We start from the raw sequence: 23,520 nt of genomic DNA on the forward strand, positions 1-23,520 counted from the left end.
ATTTAACATTCAGGTTTTTTTTTTTTTTTTTTTTTTTTTTTTCCTTTTCAACAGTACGCTGTATTGTTGATTCTTCAGAATGAAACAGGAAATTATCTGGCTTGGATGTATCTTCTGACAAACGTTCTCTGTTTTTTTTTTTTTTTTTTTTTGTGATCGTCCCAGGAAGCCAGTGACCCAAGATTATGACGCGTGTTGTTCTCTAGACTGGTTGTATTGTTAAGACTGATTTACAGCAGCAGCCGGCCGACCTTGGAGATGGTGACTGAGTCAGGTCCTGAGGAAAAAAAAAAAAAAAAAAAAAAACTGGAGTGCTTCCAGTAGCTCGGCATCAGGGGAGAATGGCACGAAAGAGGCAGGATGCAGAGGTGAATGTCAGATGCTGCTCAGTGCCAGGATGTGCTGGGAATGTTGCCCTTGATAGGAGACGGTGAAAAGATCACTGCAAAAAACATTTTTTAATCAACATTTTTGTCTTGTTTCCAAGTAAAATATCGAAACATCTTTAAACCAGTAAATGTGCTCAAAAAGTTGCAAAAGAAAAGGAAATTTGTTTTCAGAGAGCATACTGTATCTTGAGTAAGTATTACTCTAAGTAAAGAAAGTTTATTTTTCTTGCTCTACACATTCATTCATTGGTTTGTGACCTTCTCATTCATGGAACTTTTCCATTGTTTAAACGGTTCTTTGTTGTGGAAAAAAGGTTTGTAAGACTATTATAAAGTTTGTTCAATGTTCTTTGAAGATCTAAAATTGATTTGTGGATTGATTTTTGGTTTCCCAAAGAACCTTTTATTGAAAGGTTCCTAAAAGAACCATTCTGAAGAATGAATGAAGAATATTTTAATAATCTAAAAAATCTTTTTCTACTATAAAGAACATTTTGTGAAATGGAAAGATTCCATGGATGTTCTTCATGGAATTTCTAACCTTTACTTTTCAGATTATGTAACTTTTTAGCATCTTTATTTTTAAGCGCATCAAAGCGTTTGAAAACGCATACAAGCATTATGTGTGTATATTCCTTGTGAGCGAATACTCACTTTATTACCAGCCTGATATAATTCACTGTTAGCTAGAGGCCATAGATAATTGAATTAAATCCATATTTCATGATTAGTACTTCTGCACATCCATTTTATCTTGCTTCAAGGAAGTGGCACCACTTGGAAGGAGTGGATGGATCCATCCATTTTTGGTTTTGTCAGACTCTGTAAGTTTGAAAATTACTTACTTTCCCCAAATTGCCACCAGTGGTCCCTACAATCTACTTAGGCTTTGACAACACAGCCGAGGCCTGTATGCTGCCAGAGATGAATTACAAGAAATGACAAATGTCAACAGACGAACAAGGTTCAAAATGATGAGAAACTTCAAAACAAATGCCCATTCGAGGCAGCGAGGGTCATGTTGGGACTGATTAGTAGTTACAGTCTTTCCACGACTGAGCCCGAGGGGTTCGGAAACCAACCGCAAGCTGATCGAAGCCGTGCACAGCGGGAGAATGACACAAATCACTGCCTACGTCAGTTCATCCAGTCTTCAGACTTGCAATCCAGAGCGTCGTCCAACCCCTACCCCGTCACTCAGAGCTCAAATAACAAACATGTCAGTCGAAAGGGCACAAACGGCGTAACCTGGCATGACAGAATAATAACTAGACCACAGTCGTCTTTCATCTTCGCCAACAAAGAGCTTCCTTCCTCATGGCTCTGTTTTTGATCTTCTGTACACTTGAGGCTGCGTTGACACTGGTAATTAGTCAATGCAATTCGTTTAGGTAAAAAATCATAAGTGTGTGTAACATGCAAGCACGATTGTTGCTATTTCCGCTAATGTCGCTCTATACTTGTAAATAAAAAATAATGTCATAGAAGAACCATTCTGGGTTCTCCCAAGGACCTTTCAGTGAACAGTTCTTAAAAGAACCACCTTTTTCTTAGTATGAAGAACAATCTGATAAACCTTTTCCTTTATAAAGAACCGTTTGTGGAAACATTCCACACTTTTAAAAACGAAGATTCTTTATTTGTATCAATGGTTCCATTAAGAACCTTTTAAGGGAAAGTGAAAATTCTGTCATTAATTACTCACCTTTATGTCGTTCCAAACCCGTAAGACCTTTGTTCATCTTCAGAACACAAACTAAGATAGTTTTCATGAAATCTGAAAGCTTTCTGACCCTGGATAGACAGCAACTACCACATTCAAGGCCCAGAAATGTAGTACGAACATCAATAAAATAGTCCATGTTACATTAGTGGTTCAACTGTAATGTTATGAAGCTATGAGAATACTTGTTGCGCTTGAATACTTGTCTCTTCTTCTTACAATTTCTTCTCTTCTTGTGCCATATTTCATCAAAAATATATTTTGTTTTTTGGTTCCCAAAAGAACATTTCAGTGAACAGTTTTTAAAAGAACCATTTCTAGAACCAGGCGGGGTGAGCAGAGCTCATTTGCATTTAAAGGAACAATCCCTTAAAATGTGATGATTTTTGCAGAGCTCATTTTGACAAGGTAAAAAGAGTGTTGTTTTACATAACCATTGAGAATGTTTAACCAAAGTATATTATAGACTTTTCATTAAGACCCTAAAGAATCATATCAACTTGTGGAAAATGGGCATCCGATGACTCCTTTAAAGGTCCTTTATGGAACCACTGATCCCTCCAAAAAAAAAAAAAAAACCTTTATTTTTAGTATAGAATCTTTCCATTCCACAAAGTTGTTTAAGTGTAAAAAGGTTCTTTAGATCATTAAAATGTTCTTTATACTAAGAAAAAAATGGTTCTTTTAAGACCTTTTCACTGAAAGGTTCTTTGTGGAACCAAAAATGGTTCTTCTATGACATCACTACAATTTTGTAACCTTTATTGTTAAAGAACTGATCACTTCCAGATAGAAATTCCCTGATAATTTACTTACCCCAATGTCATCCAAGATTTTCATGTCTGACTTTCATTAGTCGCAAAGAAATGAAGGTTTTTGAGGAAAACATTCCAGGATTTTTCTCCATATAACAGACTTCAATGATGGCCAGCGAGTTGGAGTTTAGCTTCAAAGGGCTCTACACGATCCCAGCCGAGGAATAAAAGTCTTATCTACCAAAATGATTGATCATTTTCTAAAAAAAAAAAAAAAAAAAAAAAAAAAAAAGTAAATTTATATACTTGTTTACCACAAATGCTTGTCTTGCACAAATATCTCTCTTTGGAGTGGACTTTGAAATTTGGAACTTTGCAGATCTTTTTTTATGCCCAAACGTACACACCACACACTGGCTAAAAATCAAGAAGTGAAAAAGCACAATAGGACCCCTTTAAGGAGTATTCACGTAAACACACTCGATTACGTCTTAAGTGAACGTAAACAGTTGAGAGAATATCAGATGTGTGTCAGTACATTTCATCCGTGCATTCGGTTTTAAAAGGACAGCAGCTTATATAACATATATCAATATATCTGATTATAAAGTTGTTAAAAAGAATGCATAATTAACATATATAACCACTGGCATTTCAATGAAAAGAAGATCATGGTAATTTTAGAGAAATGCTTAATAAATGCATTACACTAACTAAAGATTTTAGCCAACTAAATATACATTAGATTTTAGACTAAAATCTTATGATATTTAGTCGACTAAAACTAAATGCCGTTTTAGTCAAAAGACTATTACTGAAATGTAATCAAAATTGGCTGTCAAAATGAACACTGTTTGCACTTTGTAAACACGGGGTCAGTACTTCCACCTACATCATGTATGACCTTTCTAATGTGACTACGTAATGTATGAGGTTGAGCTAGTACAAGACTAGCATTTGTGGTTAATTTTTTTTTTTTTTTTTTTAGAAATTGACTGTTTTGCTAGATAAGACCATTATTACTTGGCTGAGATTGTGTAAAGCCATTTGAAGCTTGCACTGAAACTACAATTTGGACCTTCAACCCATTTGTCACCATTGAATTTCACTATATGGAGAAAAATCCTGGAACGTTTTCTTCAGAAAACATTCCAGAACTTTTATTTTTAAGAGTGTATTGAGACATTGAAGCATTGGAGGATGCATTTTGAGAATAAGAAATAGACTGAAAGCTCCATAGAGGACAGTCGAGAGAGGTTGTGGCATTTAACAACACTGAGAACCTCCAATAAAACGAGCTGCATTCATGCCTCAGGAAGATATGAGAGCGTCCTCAAATGACAAAGAAACCTTCCTTGCGAGACGAAAACAACGTGAAGTGGACACATGATATAAACATGTTTTTATTGAGGGATTGCAGCAGCAGCAAAGTGAGCCTTGTTGATTCGCTGACAGAAAGCTTGCTCACGGATGGGATCCAGGGAGATTTTACAACTGTCACCAGAGGATTTTCAGGGATGCAGGTAAAATATTAATGCGAGTTTCCCTCGCTATCTAAACAAACACTGGGGCTTTCTGAGGGATGCGTTATAAGAGAGCCAAATCCGAAATACTGATTAGAATAATTTTGGATCTAAATGGCTGTTTTTATATGCCTTTCAATTGATCATTCTCAAAACCTTATTTTTTAGATATAATCCTAATATCAACTTAGTTTCAAAGTACCAGTACTTTTGGCTTCCATAATATAATAGAATAACATAGTCTCCAAATTGACATTTTTGTCAGGTGAGAATCCCAGAAGTGAGACTTTTGATTATTTTTCCACCGGCTTAAGATGCGAGACAGTATGAACGCAATTCAAGATAATGGTTTCTTGCAGTGACATGCCTGCCATTCAAATGAGCAAGCTTTTGAGATTTTGATGAATTTGGGTGACAGGGTGTGTGACTGAATTGTATTATCAGTCATTCCTAGAGGCAAAATTAGCTCATGTTTTGTCAAACAAATACGCATTTGTGTTACAGTTCATTGTCTGTTCTAACTCCCAAGTTGAATCGCTGTGATATTATTGAAAGTTTGTCGCATTTCTCATGGGGAGTGTAGAAAATGTCATGGATGCTAGAAATTAGAATGATATACAAAGCTTTTCCATCATAAAGACATCCATCCATTTGCCAGCTACATGAAACAGACTAAATCAAATTTGCGTGTGCAAATTGGACATTTGCTCTATATCTTTTCAGTGGTCTCCTCTACATTGTTAAACTTTCCAAGTAACACAAAGGCGCTTCTGAATAATGAGTAAAGAGCATCACTTGCATTGCTGCTCATTTGCGTGAAGTTGAAATCTGCTCGGTTTTGTTGCTTTGCCAAAAGCCACAGTCATTTGTAACTCTGTGAATCGCTGGCTCTTGTTGAAGTTAAATGACTTCTGTTCATTTTTTTGCTGTTATTTTTTTCTGTATTCTGTATGCAAACTTAAAACTGTACTAATTGAAGCTTGTTTGTGAGAATGGAAATTAACCAGTTTTAATAGCCTCATTATTCTGAGCATTTAACAATTTTGGGGATATGTGTGATGCGAAAGATACAGCATTTGCCATATACACAGAATTATGAGCAGAAATGGGCAGATTTCTTATGCAGTACCAATACTATCTCACAACCAGTTTGTACATATTTTGCGAGGTGGCTAATTTGTGCAATTTGTCTAGACCCCAGTGATTGATAGGTTTAGGGGCAGGTTTAGGGGCGGGGTTAGGGGTAGATAATTTGTGCAAATTCATATGAATTGGGGGACTCATAAAATACGTATGATTTGAAAGATTTTTTTTTTTTTTTCCTTTGAAATATTGCTACTTTTTTGTGAATTTGCATATTCAAACCCCTTCAATTTATTGTTGCATTTTTTTTTCTTGGGATAAAACTATATTACAATTCTGAATACCAATTATTTTTGTTATGGCAAAAACAAAAAAAAAATAAGAATTCTGATTCACAATTAAATCAAATAGTCACAATTACCTTTTATTATTATTATTATTATTATTATTATTATTATTTATTTATTATTTCAGTCACGGAAACTGGCTTCTATACCCAAGTTGTAGATGAGTTTGTTTCTTCATCAGATTTGGAGAAATATAGCATTGCATCACTTGCTCAAAAATGGATCCTCTGCAGTGAATGGGTGCCATCAGAATGAGAGTCCAAACACCTGATAAAAACTTAAAAAAATGATCTACAAGTAATCCACACCACTCCAGTCCATCAACGTCTTATGAAGCCAAAAGCTGCCTGTTTATAAGAAATAAATTATTAAATCATTAAAACCTTTTTACCTTCAAACCCTTGCTTCAGGCTAAAATACAAGTCCATAATATTGCTTCCTCCAGTGTAAAGGTCATCTGGTCTGAATCAAGAGAGAAATATGCACATATCAAGCACTGTTTACAAGCAAAAACAGTCTGAAACACTTCTAAACTAAAATGTTGGTGGATTTTGATGTGACTTTTTCACTGGAGGTGAGGTTATCATTGACTATGGGCTGTTATTTTGATCAGACGTGATGTTTTAAAGTTAAAATGTTATAAAAACTTCATAGATTTCACTTCACAAGATGTTAACTGATGGACTGGAGTGGTGTGGATTACTTAATTGTGGCGTTTTTGTCAGCTGTTTGGACTCTCATTCTGAGGCACCCATTCACCGCAGAGGATCCATTGGTGAGCAAGTGATGTAATGCTACATTTCTCCAAATCTGATGAACAAAGTCATCTGCATCTCGAATGGCCTGAGGATAAGTGAAGTGAGCTGTTCCTTTAACAGTAGTCTTCCTTTTGTGTTTAAACACCACTACTACTCTGCATTTCCATCAAATAACCCTGTGCACCTTGATGCGAGGTGCCGCAACGAAGATAGATTGGCATGATGATCATGTCTGACATTGTTCCAGTGTGTAAATATACATGGTTTGCAAAGTCTCCAGACTATGTCGTAACAAATTGGCTTTGTTGAGGCACAGTTTGCTCACAACTGTTTTCTAGGTCAGCATGGCGAATGGAAAGTCTAGACCGTGCATTACTCAACAAAAAGTCAGAGCATTACAAAGTTTTGAGAGTAGAACCGAGGAGGATAATTTGCACCGGTAGTGATGAAGATACCGGAGCCGCAACCTCTTAAGACAAAAGACAAGAGGATGATGAAAGATCTTAGCATCTCTGCCCGCAGCCTTGCAACGATTCGCCTTTGTTACATATTCAATAGAGATTAATTGCTGGCCCATGCAAACAACTTTCCCCCGAAGCCACAAATCAACATAACACGCTACGCGAGGCCATCTAAGACGATGTGATATCTTGATTGGTTACGCCATCTTACCAATATACACAAATGAGAAACAGTAGGGCGTCTTATTGGATTGGCGCCAGCTCGTACTGGGGATATTGAGTTTTTCGTAAGCCCGTATGATGGAGAGCGTCAAGCGGCTCGTAGAATTGCCCTGCAATTTTAATTACAACCTTGAAGTTGTGAGTTAGCTACCGCGGCCGGATCGCTCAAGCTTGCCAGAGTTTAGCCCATATCTCAAGGCTGACCTTGTAAGTTCTGACAGTCCGTATGTAATTTTTAGATTTAGCAGGCTTGAGATGAAGTCGTATTTCAGGCCATTGCTCTGGCCGGGGAATAGACATGAATTAACTTAGAAATGATTACCTAGATCAATATTTTGTCATTCATAATACGGATAGATTTTAGCCGTTCATCCTTGGAGGGCTGTCAGCAGGGTCGGGTGCCAAGATAGGCAATAACTAGAGTTCTTTATGAGACTGCTGTCTAATATCCTCAAAGAACACACACTCCTTTAGACGTAACCTCATGCAAACAGCTGCCAGTGGACGCTTTATTGATGAAGCGCAAACTCCATTTACAAGCAGATATGTATTTCTAAGTTGGAATAGAATTTACTTTATAACTGTGATGAGAGATACTTTGAAGCTACAAGCACTTATCATTTAAAGGTGACGTGTTATGAAAATCGGACTTTTTCCATGTTTATGTGCTATAAGCTGGTCCCTGGTGTATCTACCAACCCAGAAAATGTGAAAAAGGACAACCCAGTAACTTTTGGTAAGCTTTTTTTCTGCAAGCATGTGAACAGCTAGCTAGGGCTGCAACGATTCCTTAACTCTGTTCGAGTATTCCGTTTTAAAAATCCTTGATTGCTTTTTTCCTGAACCAAGTAGTTGGCAAAACCAGAAGTGGTGCATTCCACATATTAAACCCATTTAAAAATCATAATAAAGCATAATGTTATTAAGAATTCACAAACACTACGAATTAACCCTTGTGAAAAAGTTTAAAAGTGAAATTAAAAAAAAAAGTTATAGAGGTTTAAGTTTATGAAAATGCTTTTATATGAAGCATATTTTATATTTTATATAAAATTTATATTTTATATAAAATATATATATGTTATGAAACATGTTGAACTCTAAACCTGCTAGAAAATCAAAGCCGTAAATCTAAACAAGCTGTGTTCCAAATTTGAGGTTGATATCTCAAAAAATGAGCTTTTAGTAAGATTTTGTTTGGGCGCAGTGTCAAATTTTCCCCATTAGATGCCAGCAAAACTCCACTGGTGCACACAGTGGTTAAATTTGTGATTTGCAGTAGAGTTTTTATCTCTCAAATGTAACAAGAATGCACACGCACACACACATATTTATTTATTTATTTTTTTATGACACACATACAAACCACACTCTGACATCCATACCAACACACCCACACAATTATAGCTGCATTATTTATCCAGTTGGCTCTATAATAATATTTTGCAGAAGCAAAAAACAGGAATAAAGTGAGTATTTGCTTTATAGGCACCATCTAGGAAAAAATAGTAAAAAAAAAAACAATTTTAACGCCTTGCCAACAGAATGAAAGCCTCCTAACAAAAATGGCATCGTTTTACAGTTAAATGGCACTGCGATTACAAATAGCAGTTTAAATGGGTTTCACTGGGGACATTTTTGTCCAAAAGGTGCTGAGAGTAACACTTTTTTTGTACCTAGTGCAAAATAGATTTATTAAAGGAGATGGAGGTGAAATAGTAAAATTCCAATAAAAATACACACATGTGCCAAAATGTATGCAGCTAGCAATAATACGGGCGAAATTATCACAAGAAACAGGACTAAAAAGGACAAAAATGTCCAAAAGGGTGCACAAGGGTTAAATATATGCGATGCAGGTTTAATACATGCGCTTTATTCACGCGTGTAGGTTATGTACGTGTATCTCAGAGCGGCTCCGTCCACAGCAAATGCTGCTCCACACAAACTGTTATCATTTACATGTGTGGAGTGTCTCAGACTCCACCTTTGCATGTTGTTGTAAGTTTGGGTTTATTATAACGTTCATCTGGAAATGCAACGTGTGCTATTTCATTGATTTTGTAAGGTAAATCGTGCGAACACAAGAAAATGCATCAGTATCTTTCTTAATATGCTAACTGTTCATCGCAATTTCAAAGTAAAAGTTTAAACGCTCACTCTGAGTTTACATATTTTGATGTCCACATAATGTTATTCGAGAAATTACAGTGGCATTGTAAAACTTTTTTTTATTTTTTTATTTATTTATTTATTTTTTTTTTTGCTGCCTTAAAATTTTAAGTTAAACCAACTTAAAATTATACGTCAAATCAACTCATGACTTAAATCAACTTAAAATTACAATTCATTTTAACTCATGTTATTGTAGTTAGTTTAATTTTTAAGTTGATTTAACTTAAAAGTTTTTAAGGTGAAAACTTTTTACAGTGTAGCTTTTCTATCATAAATAAATGGCCAAATATTAAATATTAAGTGAACATTTGCATTAAATGTTGTTTAGTCAATATTCAACACGGATTAGATGCAATAAAGTATAAAAACAATTGTCAGGCCATTGGCGCCATCTGCAGGCATTTGTTATGATGCATAATGTACAGTACATTAGCTCTGTTGTGTATAATACATTATGTATTTTAACAGTTTTGTTTAATAAAATCATATACCTTGCTTTTAATACTTTATTTGAACTAATTATTATTGCCTCATTGCTATATGTATTTGAAGCCATTTTAAAGGCTTAAATTAAAACCCTGTATCTGAAATTTAAACTGGCTTTTTGTGCATGGTTTCAGTTTGATAGACATGATAATCAAAACCAAACAGATGTTTTTTAGTAGAGTATCTGAGGTACGAACTGTAAAGGCACAGCCCTGTTCTGGAAAAGGGGGCGGGGAGAAGCAGCTCATTTGCATTTAAAGAGAAATACATGAAAATGTGTTTCTGCTTCCACATGGGCATTTTCAAAATGATGTAATAAATGAGCTGTGGGGTATTTTGAGCTGAAACTTCACAGACACATTCTGGGGACACCTGAGACTTGTAGTACATCTTGTAAAAAAGGGCATAATAGGTGCCCTTTAAACTAGTACTCCCAAGCTGCTGTTTTAAAGGGATAGTTCACTTGAAAAAGACCTAAAATTCTGTTATAATTCACTTATCCTCTCATTGTTCCAAACCTATATTAGGTTCTTTCTTCTAAAGAGAAGAATGTTGGTAACCGGTTGGTTATTTAATTAGAGCCTTATTTTTTTCTGGCACCAAACTAAGGGGGGTTAATAGATTATGGTCAATTGTCCGCGTGGTATCATTTTATTATATGTATACTAATTACAGAAATGCATACACATACTTTACAAGAATATAATTAAGTGGGAAGTGAATTCAATGTTTTGCATGTTAACTGCAATAAATAAATAAATAAATAAAGTTAAACTTATGCTTTTTTTTTTTTTTTGTAACCCACTTCGGTAGAACTTAAATACATATTTACATGTAATGTCACAATTAATTCATAGTTAATTAATTATAATTAATATTGTTTATATTGAAACTTGTTTTTGATTGTTTTTGAATGCAAATATTTGTTATTACATATTCTGAATAATGAAGATGCAATTTAGTACGTTTAACATATAATAACTTTAAATATCAAACAAAGCCCTACAATTAAAAATATAATCAAAAACTTTACATGTGATTTAGTATGTTATGCTACTTCTTTAAACAATGTCAAAATATTTAAAAATAAAAATGAAATGTACTTTTTACATTACAAAGTGTACTTTTTAAAAAATGTACTTAAATGTGTTGTGTCTATTTTTAAATGCACTTAACTGGACATTTATTCTATTAATATTATATTTTTTTGTAACTACAGTTTTATTATTTATTTTATTTTATTTTATTTTATTTTATTTTATTTTATTTTATTTTATAATTGAAGTAGACTACAAGTGCACTTTAAATACAATTAAGCACATTTGATTTCCACAAGGGATAATTTTGTCTTTGTAGTTTTTGAGGTCTTTGTGAGAAATGTTTGAGTTTAAGTGGCAAAATAACACAGGAACATTTTTTTTTTTTAATTGTTTGAAAGTAAACAAAACCTTCCTACAAATTATTACAATATAATTATAATGATTGATTAACATTTATATCAAAATACCACTAAAATAGCATAAAATTAGTTTCGATGCACATGCTTTGGCATCAATTACATTAAAAAAAAGAAAAAGAAAAAGAAAAATCTTTCCTTCTACTGTTTATTTTACTAACATAATTATGCAAAATTATATAAATAGTTACTTATTTGTTAGAATTTAGCATTGTTTTGTTTTATTTTTATGCTTTCCCCTGCTGTATGTGACTATCAAAATCATCTCCATTTGCTTATCGCATTGCTTTTTAGGAAAAAAAAAAAAAAAGACATATTACAAAAACTTCATTTTTTCTTTTCTTTTCTGTAGGTTCTTGTCCATCTGCTAAATATAATCATTACTTTAAATGTCAGCCGTTGGCAGTAAGCAATGCGTTAAGTGTTTCTGAGTGGAAACCAGTCATAGCTGAGATTAATTGGATCAAGGCTCACCATAACACAAGCATGAAGAGCCTGAAATAAGAGAAATGTCAGCACGGACCGGACCACAGCGATACGATCGGTGGGAAATGGTCTTTTTTGAGGGATTAGAGCGAGATCAATGTGTGTAAGTGAAATCCAGTCGCTCGCTCGCCAACCTCATTCATGAAGCAGATTAACGCTCATTTTTGGGGCTTAATCTCCTCAATTCGCTACTATCACACAGATATGCTTATTAACTCTGTCAGTCGTCCATCTCACACTATGTAGCGCTTATATGTTGGATTATGTTCCTCACTGATTCATTACACATAACACTTGCTCCCTGATCCAACGGAACAAGATCAAGCGGAAAGTTCACCCGGAAATCAGCCATTTATTCGCCTTCATGTTGTTTTCAGACTGTATGCTTAATTGATTAACTGATTGATCAATCAACCATGCAGCAAATGTCAGTAGAGACTATAAACAACACAGGGTTTACCTGAAAAATAAATAAATAAATAAATAAATAAAACATCAAAATAAAATAAAATAACATATTGACTCGTTTTATTGAAACACTGAAAACTGAGTAATGATGTTGAGTCTTATTTTCAGGGAGCTTTCTGAAAATAACCTAAATTTAAATGTATTAAAGTTATTTGATAAGATATTATAAGATATTATGCTTGAGTTACCTAAAAATGTATCAAAATTAAGTGAGTTTATGCTAGGTGTTCAGAAAAAGAAACCTAATTCGAAGAAAAACAAGATTATTTTTCATACCTTATTAGTATTTTCTTGTTTTAAGCAAAAGCTAATTTCAGTTTGATTAGATATTACGTCTTGTAATGCCAACATGGGGAAAAAAATCAATTTAATTAAAAAGGATAACAAGGTTATTTTCTTGTTTTAATCCAAAAATATTTTTTAATAAGATTTGATTAAATTAATGAGTTTTTCCTTAAAACAATGATCGGCTCAGTCAGTTTATGCTCAAAACAAGCAAATATGTATGCAAAATATACAACTTTGTCAGAAAAAAATTCACTTAGCTCAAAGGGAAAACAATTATTTTTTATATACAATTATTTAATTACCTTCTTATCTCTTTGGTAGATATTTTGTTGTTTTCAGCAGGAACTTGTTTAATTTTGATCATTTTGATATGCCTTGTTTTCTTAAAAAAAAAAACGGCTAATGGTTTAAGAAAACGAAACTCATCTTTTTTTTTTTATTAAGTTTATTTTTCTGACCATGTTTATTTTTATTTTTATTTTTATTTTTTTGCACCCCATTGGCTGATTGATTGATTGATTGATTGATTGATTTGATTTTACTGATTGATTGATTGATTGATTGATTGATTTACATAAAATTGTTAATTATAAAATTGTATTAATAATTTAATTGATAATTAATAATGAATATATTTATAATTATTATAATATATAATTATTTGTAATTTTATAATATTATTTATAATTATAATTATTTGTCAAATGTATCAAAATCAAGCAAGTTAATGCTTAATAATAATAATTAAAAAAATAATAATAGTAATATGTGAACATGGTCAGAAAAATAAACTTAACTAAAAAAAATAAGGTTATTTTCTTGTTTTTAGTCACAAACATGCTATTTTTAATTTCAAAATTGTCTTTTTTTCTGAAAAAAAAAGTTTTTAGATTTAAGAAAGGTTTAAAAGTTTATTATTATTATTATTGTTATTATTATTATTATTATTATTATTATTATAAACATGTTTAATAAATGTTTAAATAAATAAATAAGTGTGTCTTAATTTCTATACTTTTGATAGGGTTATTTTTCTTACTTTTCGAAGATATTTTCTCTTGTTTTAAGCAAAAATTAAGATAAGATATTAAATATTGATTATGCTTAAAAATGTGGCAGAAGAATTAACATTTCAAAAGGAAAATAAGATTTTTATTTTTGTTTTATTTTATTTTATATTATTTTATTTTATTTTATTTATTTATTTTTGAGCAAAAACACTTAATTTTGATAAGATATTAAGACTTGTTTATTTTTTTGAGAAATATATCAACATTAAGTTTAAGTTATGCTTAAAACAAGAGCAAATGTCTGCCAACATGGCAGGTATAGTTCACCCAAAAAATTTTAATTACCCCATAATTTATTCACCTTCAAGCCATCCTAATTATATATGACTTTCTTTTTTCAGACAAATACAATCGGAGTTATATTAAAAAAAAAAAAATATCCTGGCTCTTCTAAGCTTTATAATGGCAGTGAATGGGTGGTGAGATTTGAAGTCCAATAAAGTGCATCCATCCAACATAAAATATGCTCCACATGGAATAAATCATCGATTTTCAGTTTTTGGATGAATGTAAATTTGCTTCTCAAGTAAATGTATTTAGATTTAAGAGTGTTTAGATATTTGTACTGGAAAAAAAATAAATAAAATAAATAAATAAATAAATGACTGTTTGCGGTGTAGATCATCATCTCAGCGGTGAATCCACCTGCTTCCGCGCGTCTGATTGCATGTTGACGCCGATCGTGGTTTTGCTGTTTGATTTAAACAGTGCTCTCCACTTTCATGTAGCATAAATTACCCCCTAATGACAGGAAGTGTCTCGAATCTCAAACATGCATTTCTCTGAGTGTCTCTGATGGCTGTTGAAGTGCCGTGATGAAAAGACGAGGCATCAACAATCTCCAAAGAGCCAATTACCAGAGGCTGTTCATCAAAACGCTGTTCTCCGAGCGTCGACATGCGCGATTTAGGCTTTAGCGTGGCGGTTTGGAACAAATCAGGAAATATGTTGATGTAAACTCATTTGTCTTACATTTACGCTCACAAAACAGTGCTGGGAAGTCGTAAATCAAGCATTTGTAGGTCACTCGGTTTTGCTGTATTGAGAGAAATAAAGCAGGAAAGAGCTGATATAAACAAGCCACAACCACTGAAGACATATATCATAGATACATGATTCATAATTACACGTTTTCATTTTTAATAGGTTGAAAATGGGGTTACGGCAGTCGTCACACTGTCTTATTTGGAGTGGTTTCATTTTTTGGAGTAAAAATGTAAAGCAAAAACAATAATTTATGAGACTGCAAAAATGTGGTAACATGTTAAAATACTAAACCATTGTTTTGGACAACAATAAAAGTAAAAAAAAAAAAAAGTAAATATAAGTATATATAATCTATATAAGCTGGAGTTTTATTTTTATGTACTTTTATCATTTCCTAAAAAAAAAAAAAAATAATAATAATTTTCATAATTTTTAGTTATTTTAGTATTTTTAGTTTAGTTACTTTGACTTTTAATTAGTGAAAGTTAGGTGTCTTTGTTTTCTAACTTTCTAAAGTGTTTCATCAAATAGTTATATTTTATTTTTGCTTTTTAGCAATTACTATAAACTGTTTTAATAGTTTTTATTTTAGATAGAAATAACAACACTTAAGTGCATATTACATTATTTATAATATGATTTTTGTTTATTTATTTATTTAATTAATTTGTATTTACTTTCAATTTACTTTTAACTTCTATTTTAGTTATTGTAGTACTTTAACTTTCTTGGTTTTATTTTTTTATTTATTTATTTTTTTTATAGGGTTGGTTTTAATTGAGAATAGCAAAGCTGGTGTGGATGTTATTTTTTGGTCGGATATTATATGTTATTTATTTATTTATTTATTTATTTATTTATTTATTTATTTTTAAATTTAGTTTGTGTTATTTATTTATTTATTTATTTACTTATTTACTTATTTATTTATTACATTTCATAAATCTTTCCACAAAAATGATTAATAAAATTATACTTTATTTAACAATGAAACCTATTTATAATAATGCATTCGATATTTTTTTAATTTATTAGTTAAGGATAATATACCTGGTGTGCATTTTATATTATTTATCAAATATTGTGATTTTTTTTTTTTTTTTTTTTTGTAGTTTGTTTTCATGATTTTGTTATGTACAAACATTTATTTATTTATTTTAGTTACTTGCCAAGGCAACATTTCTAAAACATGTTCATAAATCTTTCCTCTAATAGTTATATTTCTATCACTACAATGATTATATTATATTATATTATATTATATTATATTATATTAAACAAGAGCATCTATTTGATAGTATTTTACTGTATTTATAAAACTTTATTTGATATTTGCAATGTGTTAGTTAAGAATAAATATTCTGTGAATTTTATATTATTTATCTGATATTTTATGATTTTTATTATACTTTAAAATTTAAATGTATAGTTTGTTTTAGTAATTTTGTTATGGACAAAAAAATAATATTTAATTCGTTCATTCATTCATTCATTCGTTCATTTCAGTTACTTGCCAAGGCAACATTTCTAATATATTTTCATAAATCTTTGCTCTAACAGTTATATTTCAGTCACTAAAATGATTTTTAATAGTTGTGCTTTTATTGAACAATAGCAGCTATTTAAAAGTATTTCTAAGAATTTGTATGATATTTGTCATTTATTTTGACATTTTAATTTACAAATGTATTTCATATTTAAATTTTAATTTTATGATCATGAAATTTGTCGCGGGTATAAGACTTGTACATTTGTTTTGTCTCTTTGTCATGTGCGAAAGCTGGTCAGGTCAGTAATTTGAGGGAGTGTGGATGAGAGCGGCTGTTCTTTGAGAAAGTCGTCACGTCTTGAGGTTTGTCCTGGATTACGCTGGTCATTTCAGACTCTATGAGATGAGGAATCAGATCCAGGTCAGGCCACTGCAGTCTGTTAGCGATCGTCTCCACAAGCGAGGAGTGACATCCGGCTTTATGGATGTGAATAACAGTATTGGCCTTGAGAAATGTCAGAGTCCTGCTACTAAACCTGGTTTTACTTTATCGGATCTGTTCACTTTTATCTCTTTGAGCTTGTGCTGTCAGCCGCACTTAAATTTAAGGTGAGATCTGAGCTCAGAACATGCAGAGTTTACCTGAGCTCAACCTGACAATGACTATCAGTCCTGCAGTGACGCTATATAATATTAGATTAACCTGTTACAGTTACAGTGTTACAGTTTTCATTCATTCATTCATTCATTCATTCATTTAGTACTTCACCTCAGTTATTTCAGTTGCTGCAAAAGCAACATTTTAATCTTAAAATCATAATTTTTAGTCATATTTCAGCTTAATTTAAGTTTCTTCTTCTTCTTCTTCTTCTTCTTATTATTATTAATAATAATAATAATAATAATAATAATAATTGTTATTTGAGCATTAAAATACTTTTATTTAAAGTATTTATTTATTTATTTATTTATTTCGATTACTGAAATGTATTATTTTTATTAATCTTAATTTAATTTATTTTTATGATTCCTAATTTAACTGTAATTACTGAAAATTATTATTATTATTATTATTATTATTACATGAACATTTAAAAATATTTTAGTATTTATTTATTTACTGAAATTATTGGTTTTATTATTCTAAGTTTAATTTCAATTACTGAAAATTACTTAGTACTAGTAGTAGTATTAATTAATGAATTAATAAATTAATAAATAATAATAATAATAATAATAATAATAATAATAATAATAATAATAATAATAATACATCTAATATTTTTACTACTACTACCACTAGCATTTGATCATTCATTTCATTATCATTTTATTTTTTGTTATTTTAGTATTTCACCTATTTATTTATTTATTTATTTATTTATTTATTTGTTTGTTTGTTTGTTTGTTTATCTGTTTGTTTGTTTATTCAATTACTGAAGCTTCTTATTTTTATTATTTCTAATTTATTTTATTTTTATTATTTTTTATATTATTTTAATTGCTGAACATTTATTATTATTATTATTATTATTACTATTATTATTATTATTATTATTATTATTACATGAGCATTTAAAATACTTACATTTTTAATTACTAAATCTTATTATTGTTATTATTCTTAATTAAATTACAGAAAAAAAATCAGTACTTTATTTATTTATTTATTTATTTATTATTATTATTATTATTATTATTATTTTAAAAAGTATATTCTTTTTCTTCCAGCTGCAGCTGTATTACACATTTTATCATATTTAAATCGTTATGTAGTATTTTATAGTGTTTTATGGTATTTTGTCCCTCGACAACTTCATGGGTACTGAGCTTGAATGGACAGTACAGTAAGTCATTTGAAATTCGAGAATCTGCCACACGTACATACAAATAAAGGTTTTTGAATTCAGGGTTCAGTGGAGTTCATGTTTAAGTAACAAGAATTTCAGCCCAAAGCAATATTTTAGGACTGAAATTAGTGATGGAGATCCGCAGCGGTGTAACAATGATACATACCAACACACTTCAAAATATCTTGACTCAGAAGAACGCCAGTGTCGGTCTTACAAAAGACAAAGAGAGTCGTAAACAATGGCTGGATTACATTTCAGAGATTTCACGGCGTGCTGTATAGGGAAAATACAGTCTGTATCCGCTTTGGTGATTCATGCCGCATACATTGTCAGCATGCATTGTGTATTTTCCGAGGCGTGTTGGGATTGAAGGCCATGGCTAAGAGGGATTTAATTATAATTGGTGTCTGCGGGGCCTGTCCATGTCAATTTACTGCGACTCCTGCCACTTGGTGACATGCTTCTGGAAGATCCTAATTGGTCAGTTAACATTAGTTGACAGATCAATTAAATCGCATTAACTCAACTCGAAAGGCCGGAAAGGTTCACATTTTGGACTTCCTTTCAAGGTGTTGCCGTTTAATCTGACGGTACAGTACAGCAGGAAAGTGACAAAGTGTCAAAATCTGACTGACTTCAGTGCAGTAGAACTCATTTCTATTCAGTTCCTGACTGAATTTTGTTTTTTGGGTTCGAATTTATTGTACATACTGCAGAGCTTGACTGAATCGTTCTAATGAATCAGTGACTGAATTCCTCAGCGTCACTGTTCTTCTAAATGACAAAACAAAGATAAAGAAATCATATTTTATGATGAAGAAATCTTATTTTACCTAAGTTGTAAACGTGTAGTCTGAAATAATGTGGTAAAAAGGCAGGAGAATGTTAAATAGGATGTTGACTGAAAAGAATCATATTACAATACCTGATTCATAAGCCTGATTCATAACAATGATTCATATCAGGCTTTTTGAATTTTTCTTTTTTATTATTATTATTGTACGAGTGCCATGGAGTTTTTCATCTTCTCAAATTAATCATATGAACTGCTTCATTTAATCAGCTGGTCAAAATGAATCATGTTATTCCAAGTAAGTTTGTTTGAATCATTCTAATGAATCTGTCAGTGTCATTATTCTTATTCATGATTCACACAAACTGATTCGCACAACAAAGATAAAGATATCATATTTTACAAGAGGATTTTTTTCCCCCCTAAGTTTGGAAGTTTACAGTCCAAACTAATGTATTGTAATTAGTTAAAAAGTTGGGAAAATAGTAAACGAAACACTGACTGAAAAGAAACAAACTACAAGACCATTAAAGTCTGATTCATGAACAAATGATTCATATGAACTGCTGCCTTAAATCAGCTGGTCAGAAAGAATCATGTCAGCCCGAATTACATTGTTTGAATCATTCTAATGAATCTGTCAGTATCATGATTCTTATTCGTGATTCACACAAACTGATTCGCAAAACACAGATAAAGAAATCATATTTTAGAATTGAGAAATCTTGTGTTACTTGATTTGTAAGTTTGCAGTCTGAATGAATGTAATATAACGAGTTAAAAAGGTGGAAAAATAGTAAACAAAACACTGACTGAAAAGAATCATAACCAAAAATGAGTAAACTCTGATTCATAAACAAATGATTCATATGGACAAATGATTCAAATGAACTGCTTCCTTTAATCAGCTGTTCAAAAGGAATCATGTCAGCCCGAGTTGGTTTGTTTGAATCATTCTAATGAATCTGTGAGTGTCATTATTCTTATTCATGATTCACACAAAATGATTCACAAAGCATAGATAAAGAAATCATATTTTAGAATAGAGGAGTCTCTTAATTTATCAGATGTTTAAGTTTGTAGTCTAAATTAATGTAATGTAATGTGTTAAAAAACGTGGGAAATTTGTAAACAAAGTGCTGCCTGCAATTAATCATACCTCAAAACAAGTAAATTCTGATTCATAAATAAATGCTTCATATAAACAAATGATTCATATGAACTTCTTCCTTTAATCAGCTGCTCAAAAAGAATCATGTCATTCTAATGAATCTGTCAGTATCATGATTCTTATTCATGATTCACACAAACTGATTCACAAAGCATAGATGAAGAAATCATATTTTAGAATTGAGAAATCTTGTTTAACCTGATTTGTAAGTTTGCAGTGAATGTAATGTAATAAATTAAAAGAAAAATATCAAAACACTGACTGAAAAAGAATCATACCCAAAATGAGTAAAGTCTGTCTGAATTAATGAAATGTAATGAGTTAAAAAGGTGGAAAAATAGTAAGCAAAGCACTGACAAAAAAGAATCATACCCCAAAACGAGTGAAGTCTGATTCATGAACAAATGTGAGCAGGTTAAAAAGAGTCATATACTCCTTACATGATTCTACAACTTAAATTTGAATCATCCTAACGAATCACTCAGTGAATCTATCAGTAAAAAAGGCGGGAAGATGCTAAATAAAACACTGACTGAAAAGAAACATACTGCGAGACCAGTAAAGTCTGATTCATGAACAAACGACTCTTACTAGCTGCTGTTTTTTCCATGTACTGTTTGAATGAATCAAACGAATCAGTCACTGAATCAGTTCTCATGATTCTTTTGAACTGATCTGCAAAGTGTTTGAAATGCAAGGGTGAATTTACAGAGTAAAACTGTACAGTACATCGGAAACCAGACAGCATTAGCATATGAGCATGTGTTTTCACATTGGCGTAACAAAGCACATTTGAATCGCAATGAACAAGCTCTATTCTGACATTCATTCTGCTCTGTGGGATTCATCTATCTCAGACAGGCAGAACAGTATGAGCTTCCCCAGTGAATATTCCTGATAATGGGAAAAATTCCCATGGCTAAGTACACTGTGCAGTGAACGGGAACACAAGAGCGCGGCGGTGGGATTTCAGCGAGACAAACAGGGAGTGATGCCAAGTTCGGCGCCTCGCTTTCCAAAAAAGCCAGAGTGTTGAAGCAGCTGCCATGGGTTTACATCGTTTGTCTGTCTCTTTTTTATCGCATTTCCAATCTTCTGATGCCACGCTCATAAAAGCGCCTCTCTGGGGCAGCGGGCATGGACTCAGATATCGACACTGGCCGTCTAATAAATCAGCAAAGGGATTTGGAGTCGTCATCAACTTGTGAGCTATAAAAAGAGGAAGCTGTATTTCACTTTCGCTTACATCTTTACCAAACAGTGTTGCATTTTGTTGTTCCTAAGTGTGTCTATCATGTAGATCTTTATATATCTAATGGGCGGATGTCTTGAAAATGGGTTGGTATAGGAGAGTGACATATTACATTTCTATCTGGTTTAGAACCTGCTGAAGTGTTGATGGATTTTGACTAATCCTAACACTTTTCCTTGACAGCGCTGCTCAGGAGTTTCCTATGTGATATTCATCACACATTCGCAGAAAAGAAGTTTTTCTGTAGGTCAGGGGTCTTGAATAGACATCGACCCAGTTTATAAATATATAACTTATGTGACGTTCTGGGAAGGCTGGTTTATGGTTGTAAAAATAGAACGTAATTACCATTAGAGGATGTTCTGTGTAGGTTATATTTAGGTTGTTATAAAATAACTCACTTCAATGATCTATGAAGGTTACTTTAGAAAGATAAAAATAATAATAATAATAAACATTTGAGAACATTCTGTATAGGTTATCTTGTCCCAAAACAAAACAAAATGCAAAAATTACCAAATGAATAAATAATAATAATAATAAAAAAAGTTTCTAATTCATTCATTCATCATTCATTTATTTTCATTTAAAAATAATAAAACAAACTAAAATAAAATAAAAGGTTGTCATAAGTAAAACATAAATAAATAAATAAACAAACCTGTTTCCCATTCATTCATTCATTCATTCATTCATTCATTCATTCATTCATACATTCATTCAAATTGAAAATAAAATATATTCATTTAGATTATCATAAAATAACTTATTCTATGAAGGTTACTTTATAAGTATAGATATAAAAAAATAGCTATATTAAAATAAATAAATAAATAAATAAATAAATAAATAAATAAAACAAAGATTATAAAAATAAAACCCTAATAATAATAATAATAATAATAATAATTATTAATAATAATAATAATAATAATAATATTATTATTATTATTATTATTATTATTAATGTTTTAGAAAGTTTATATTTGGTTGTAAATAAATAAATAAATGCCTATTCTAATAAATAAATAAATAAATAAATAAATAAATAAATAACTTAAATAAACAATTACCTGCTAGATTTGTTTATGGTTTGAAAAATCTAACAAACAAACAAACAAACAAACAAACAAATAAATAAATAAATACAAACAAATAATGTTTTGAAATATACTCCATTAATGTTATTAAAAAAAAAAAAAAACCTGAAGAAGAATTTGGATAGGTTATTGTTAGGTTGTAAGTAAATAAGTAAATCAATCAATAAAATCTGTAAATAAATAATTGCAAGAATAATTTCTGTTAGAAAAATCTCATTAAACAAACAAACAAACAAATAATATTTAGAAATATAATGTATTAATGCTATAAAAATTAAGCCTAAATAATAATAATAATAATAATAATAATAATAATAATAATAATAATAATAATAATAATAATTTGGATAGGTTATCTTTAGGTTGTAAGTAAATAAGTAAATCAATCAAGCAGTCAAATAAATAAATAAATAAATAAATAAATAAATAAATACCTGCCAGACTGAATCTACCAAGGTTAATAAATAAATAAATAAATAAATAAATAAATAAATAAATAAATACCTGTCAGACTGAATCTACAAAGGTTAGTAAATACATAAATACATACATACATACATACATAAATAAATAAATAAATAAATAAATAAATAAATAAATAAATAAATAAATGTTATAAATGATTACAAATATAAAAAAATAAATAAAATAAAATAAAAATAACAAAATAAAAAACATTTTTATTAAAGATTGTTCTTGATATGTCCTCTTCAGGTTGTCACAGAAAACCTTCCTACAGCATTTTGGAAGGGTTCGTTTTTGCTTACAAAAACCGAATGTCCCTAGAATGTTATTTGGTTCCAAACACAACCGAGCTGAAACCGTATGGTTATGTTAAAGGAAATTTCCTCCATTTTTTTCCTCGGTGTCACTGTCTTCACTCATGGCTGTCTTTGTTTTCTTTCCGTAGGTGGAATCTGCATCGCTCAGTCCCTGAAGATCCCTCATGACAACAAGCAGGCTTATTTTGACAAGATTATTCGACAGCTGCTGGAGACCCGTTTTGCCCGGGCGGTCATTATTTTCGCTTACGACGAAGACATTCGGTAAGCCGTCGACAGGAGAGGAAACGGAAATTGCGAGATAGAGCTACAATAAATCAGATTTTCAAGCAATTAATTGCTCCCTTTCCAGCTCCAAAAATAACAGCATAAAAGTTGCCGATGACAACAAGTCAATACGCTA

General features: G+C 31.1%; 1 protein-coding gene across 2 annotated transcripts in view; it reads left to right on the forward strand.

Annotated features, from left to right (window-relative positions):
* The window catches only part of LOC127153510 (metabotropic glutamate receptor 7), a 252,815-nt gene that overhangs the window by 86,204 nt on the left and 143,091 nt on the right, over positions 1 to 23,520 (forward strand). For both annotated transcript variants that reach the window (XM_051094594.1, XM_051094593.1), the window contains exon 3: positions 23,246 to 23,381. In XM_051094594.1, the coding sequence (XP_050950551.1) occupies positions 23,246 to 23,381 (136 nt within the window). The remainder of the gene's footprint in view (positions 1 to 23,245; positions 23,382 to 23,520) is intronic.

The sequence above is a fragment of the Labeo rohita genome, chromosome 22, assembly GCF_022985175.1.
Source record: "Labeo rohita strain BAU-BD-2019 chromosome 22, IGBB_LRoh.1.0, whole genome shotgun sequence".
NCBI classification, from domain to species: Eukaryota; Metazoa; Chordata; class Actinopteri; order Cypriniformes; family Cyprinidae; genus Labeo; species Labeo rohita.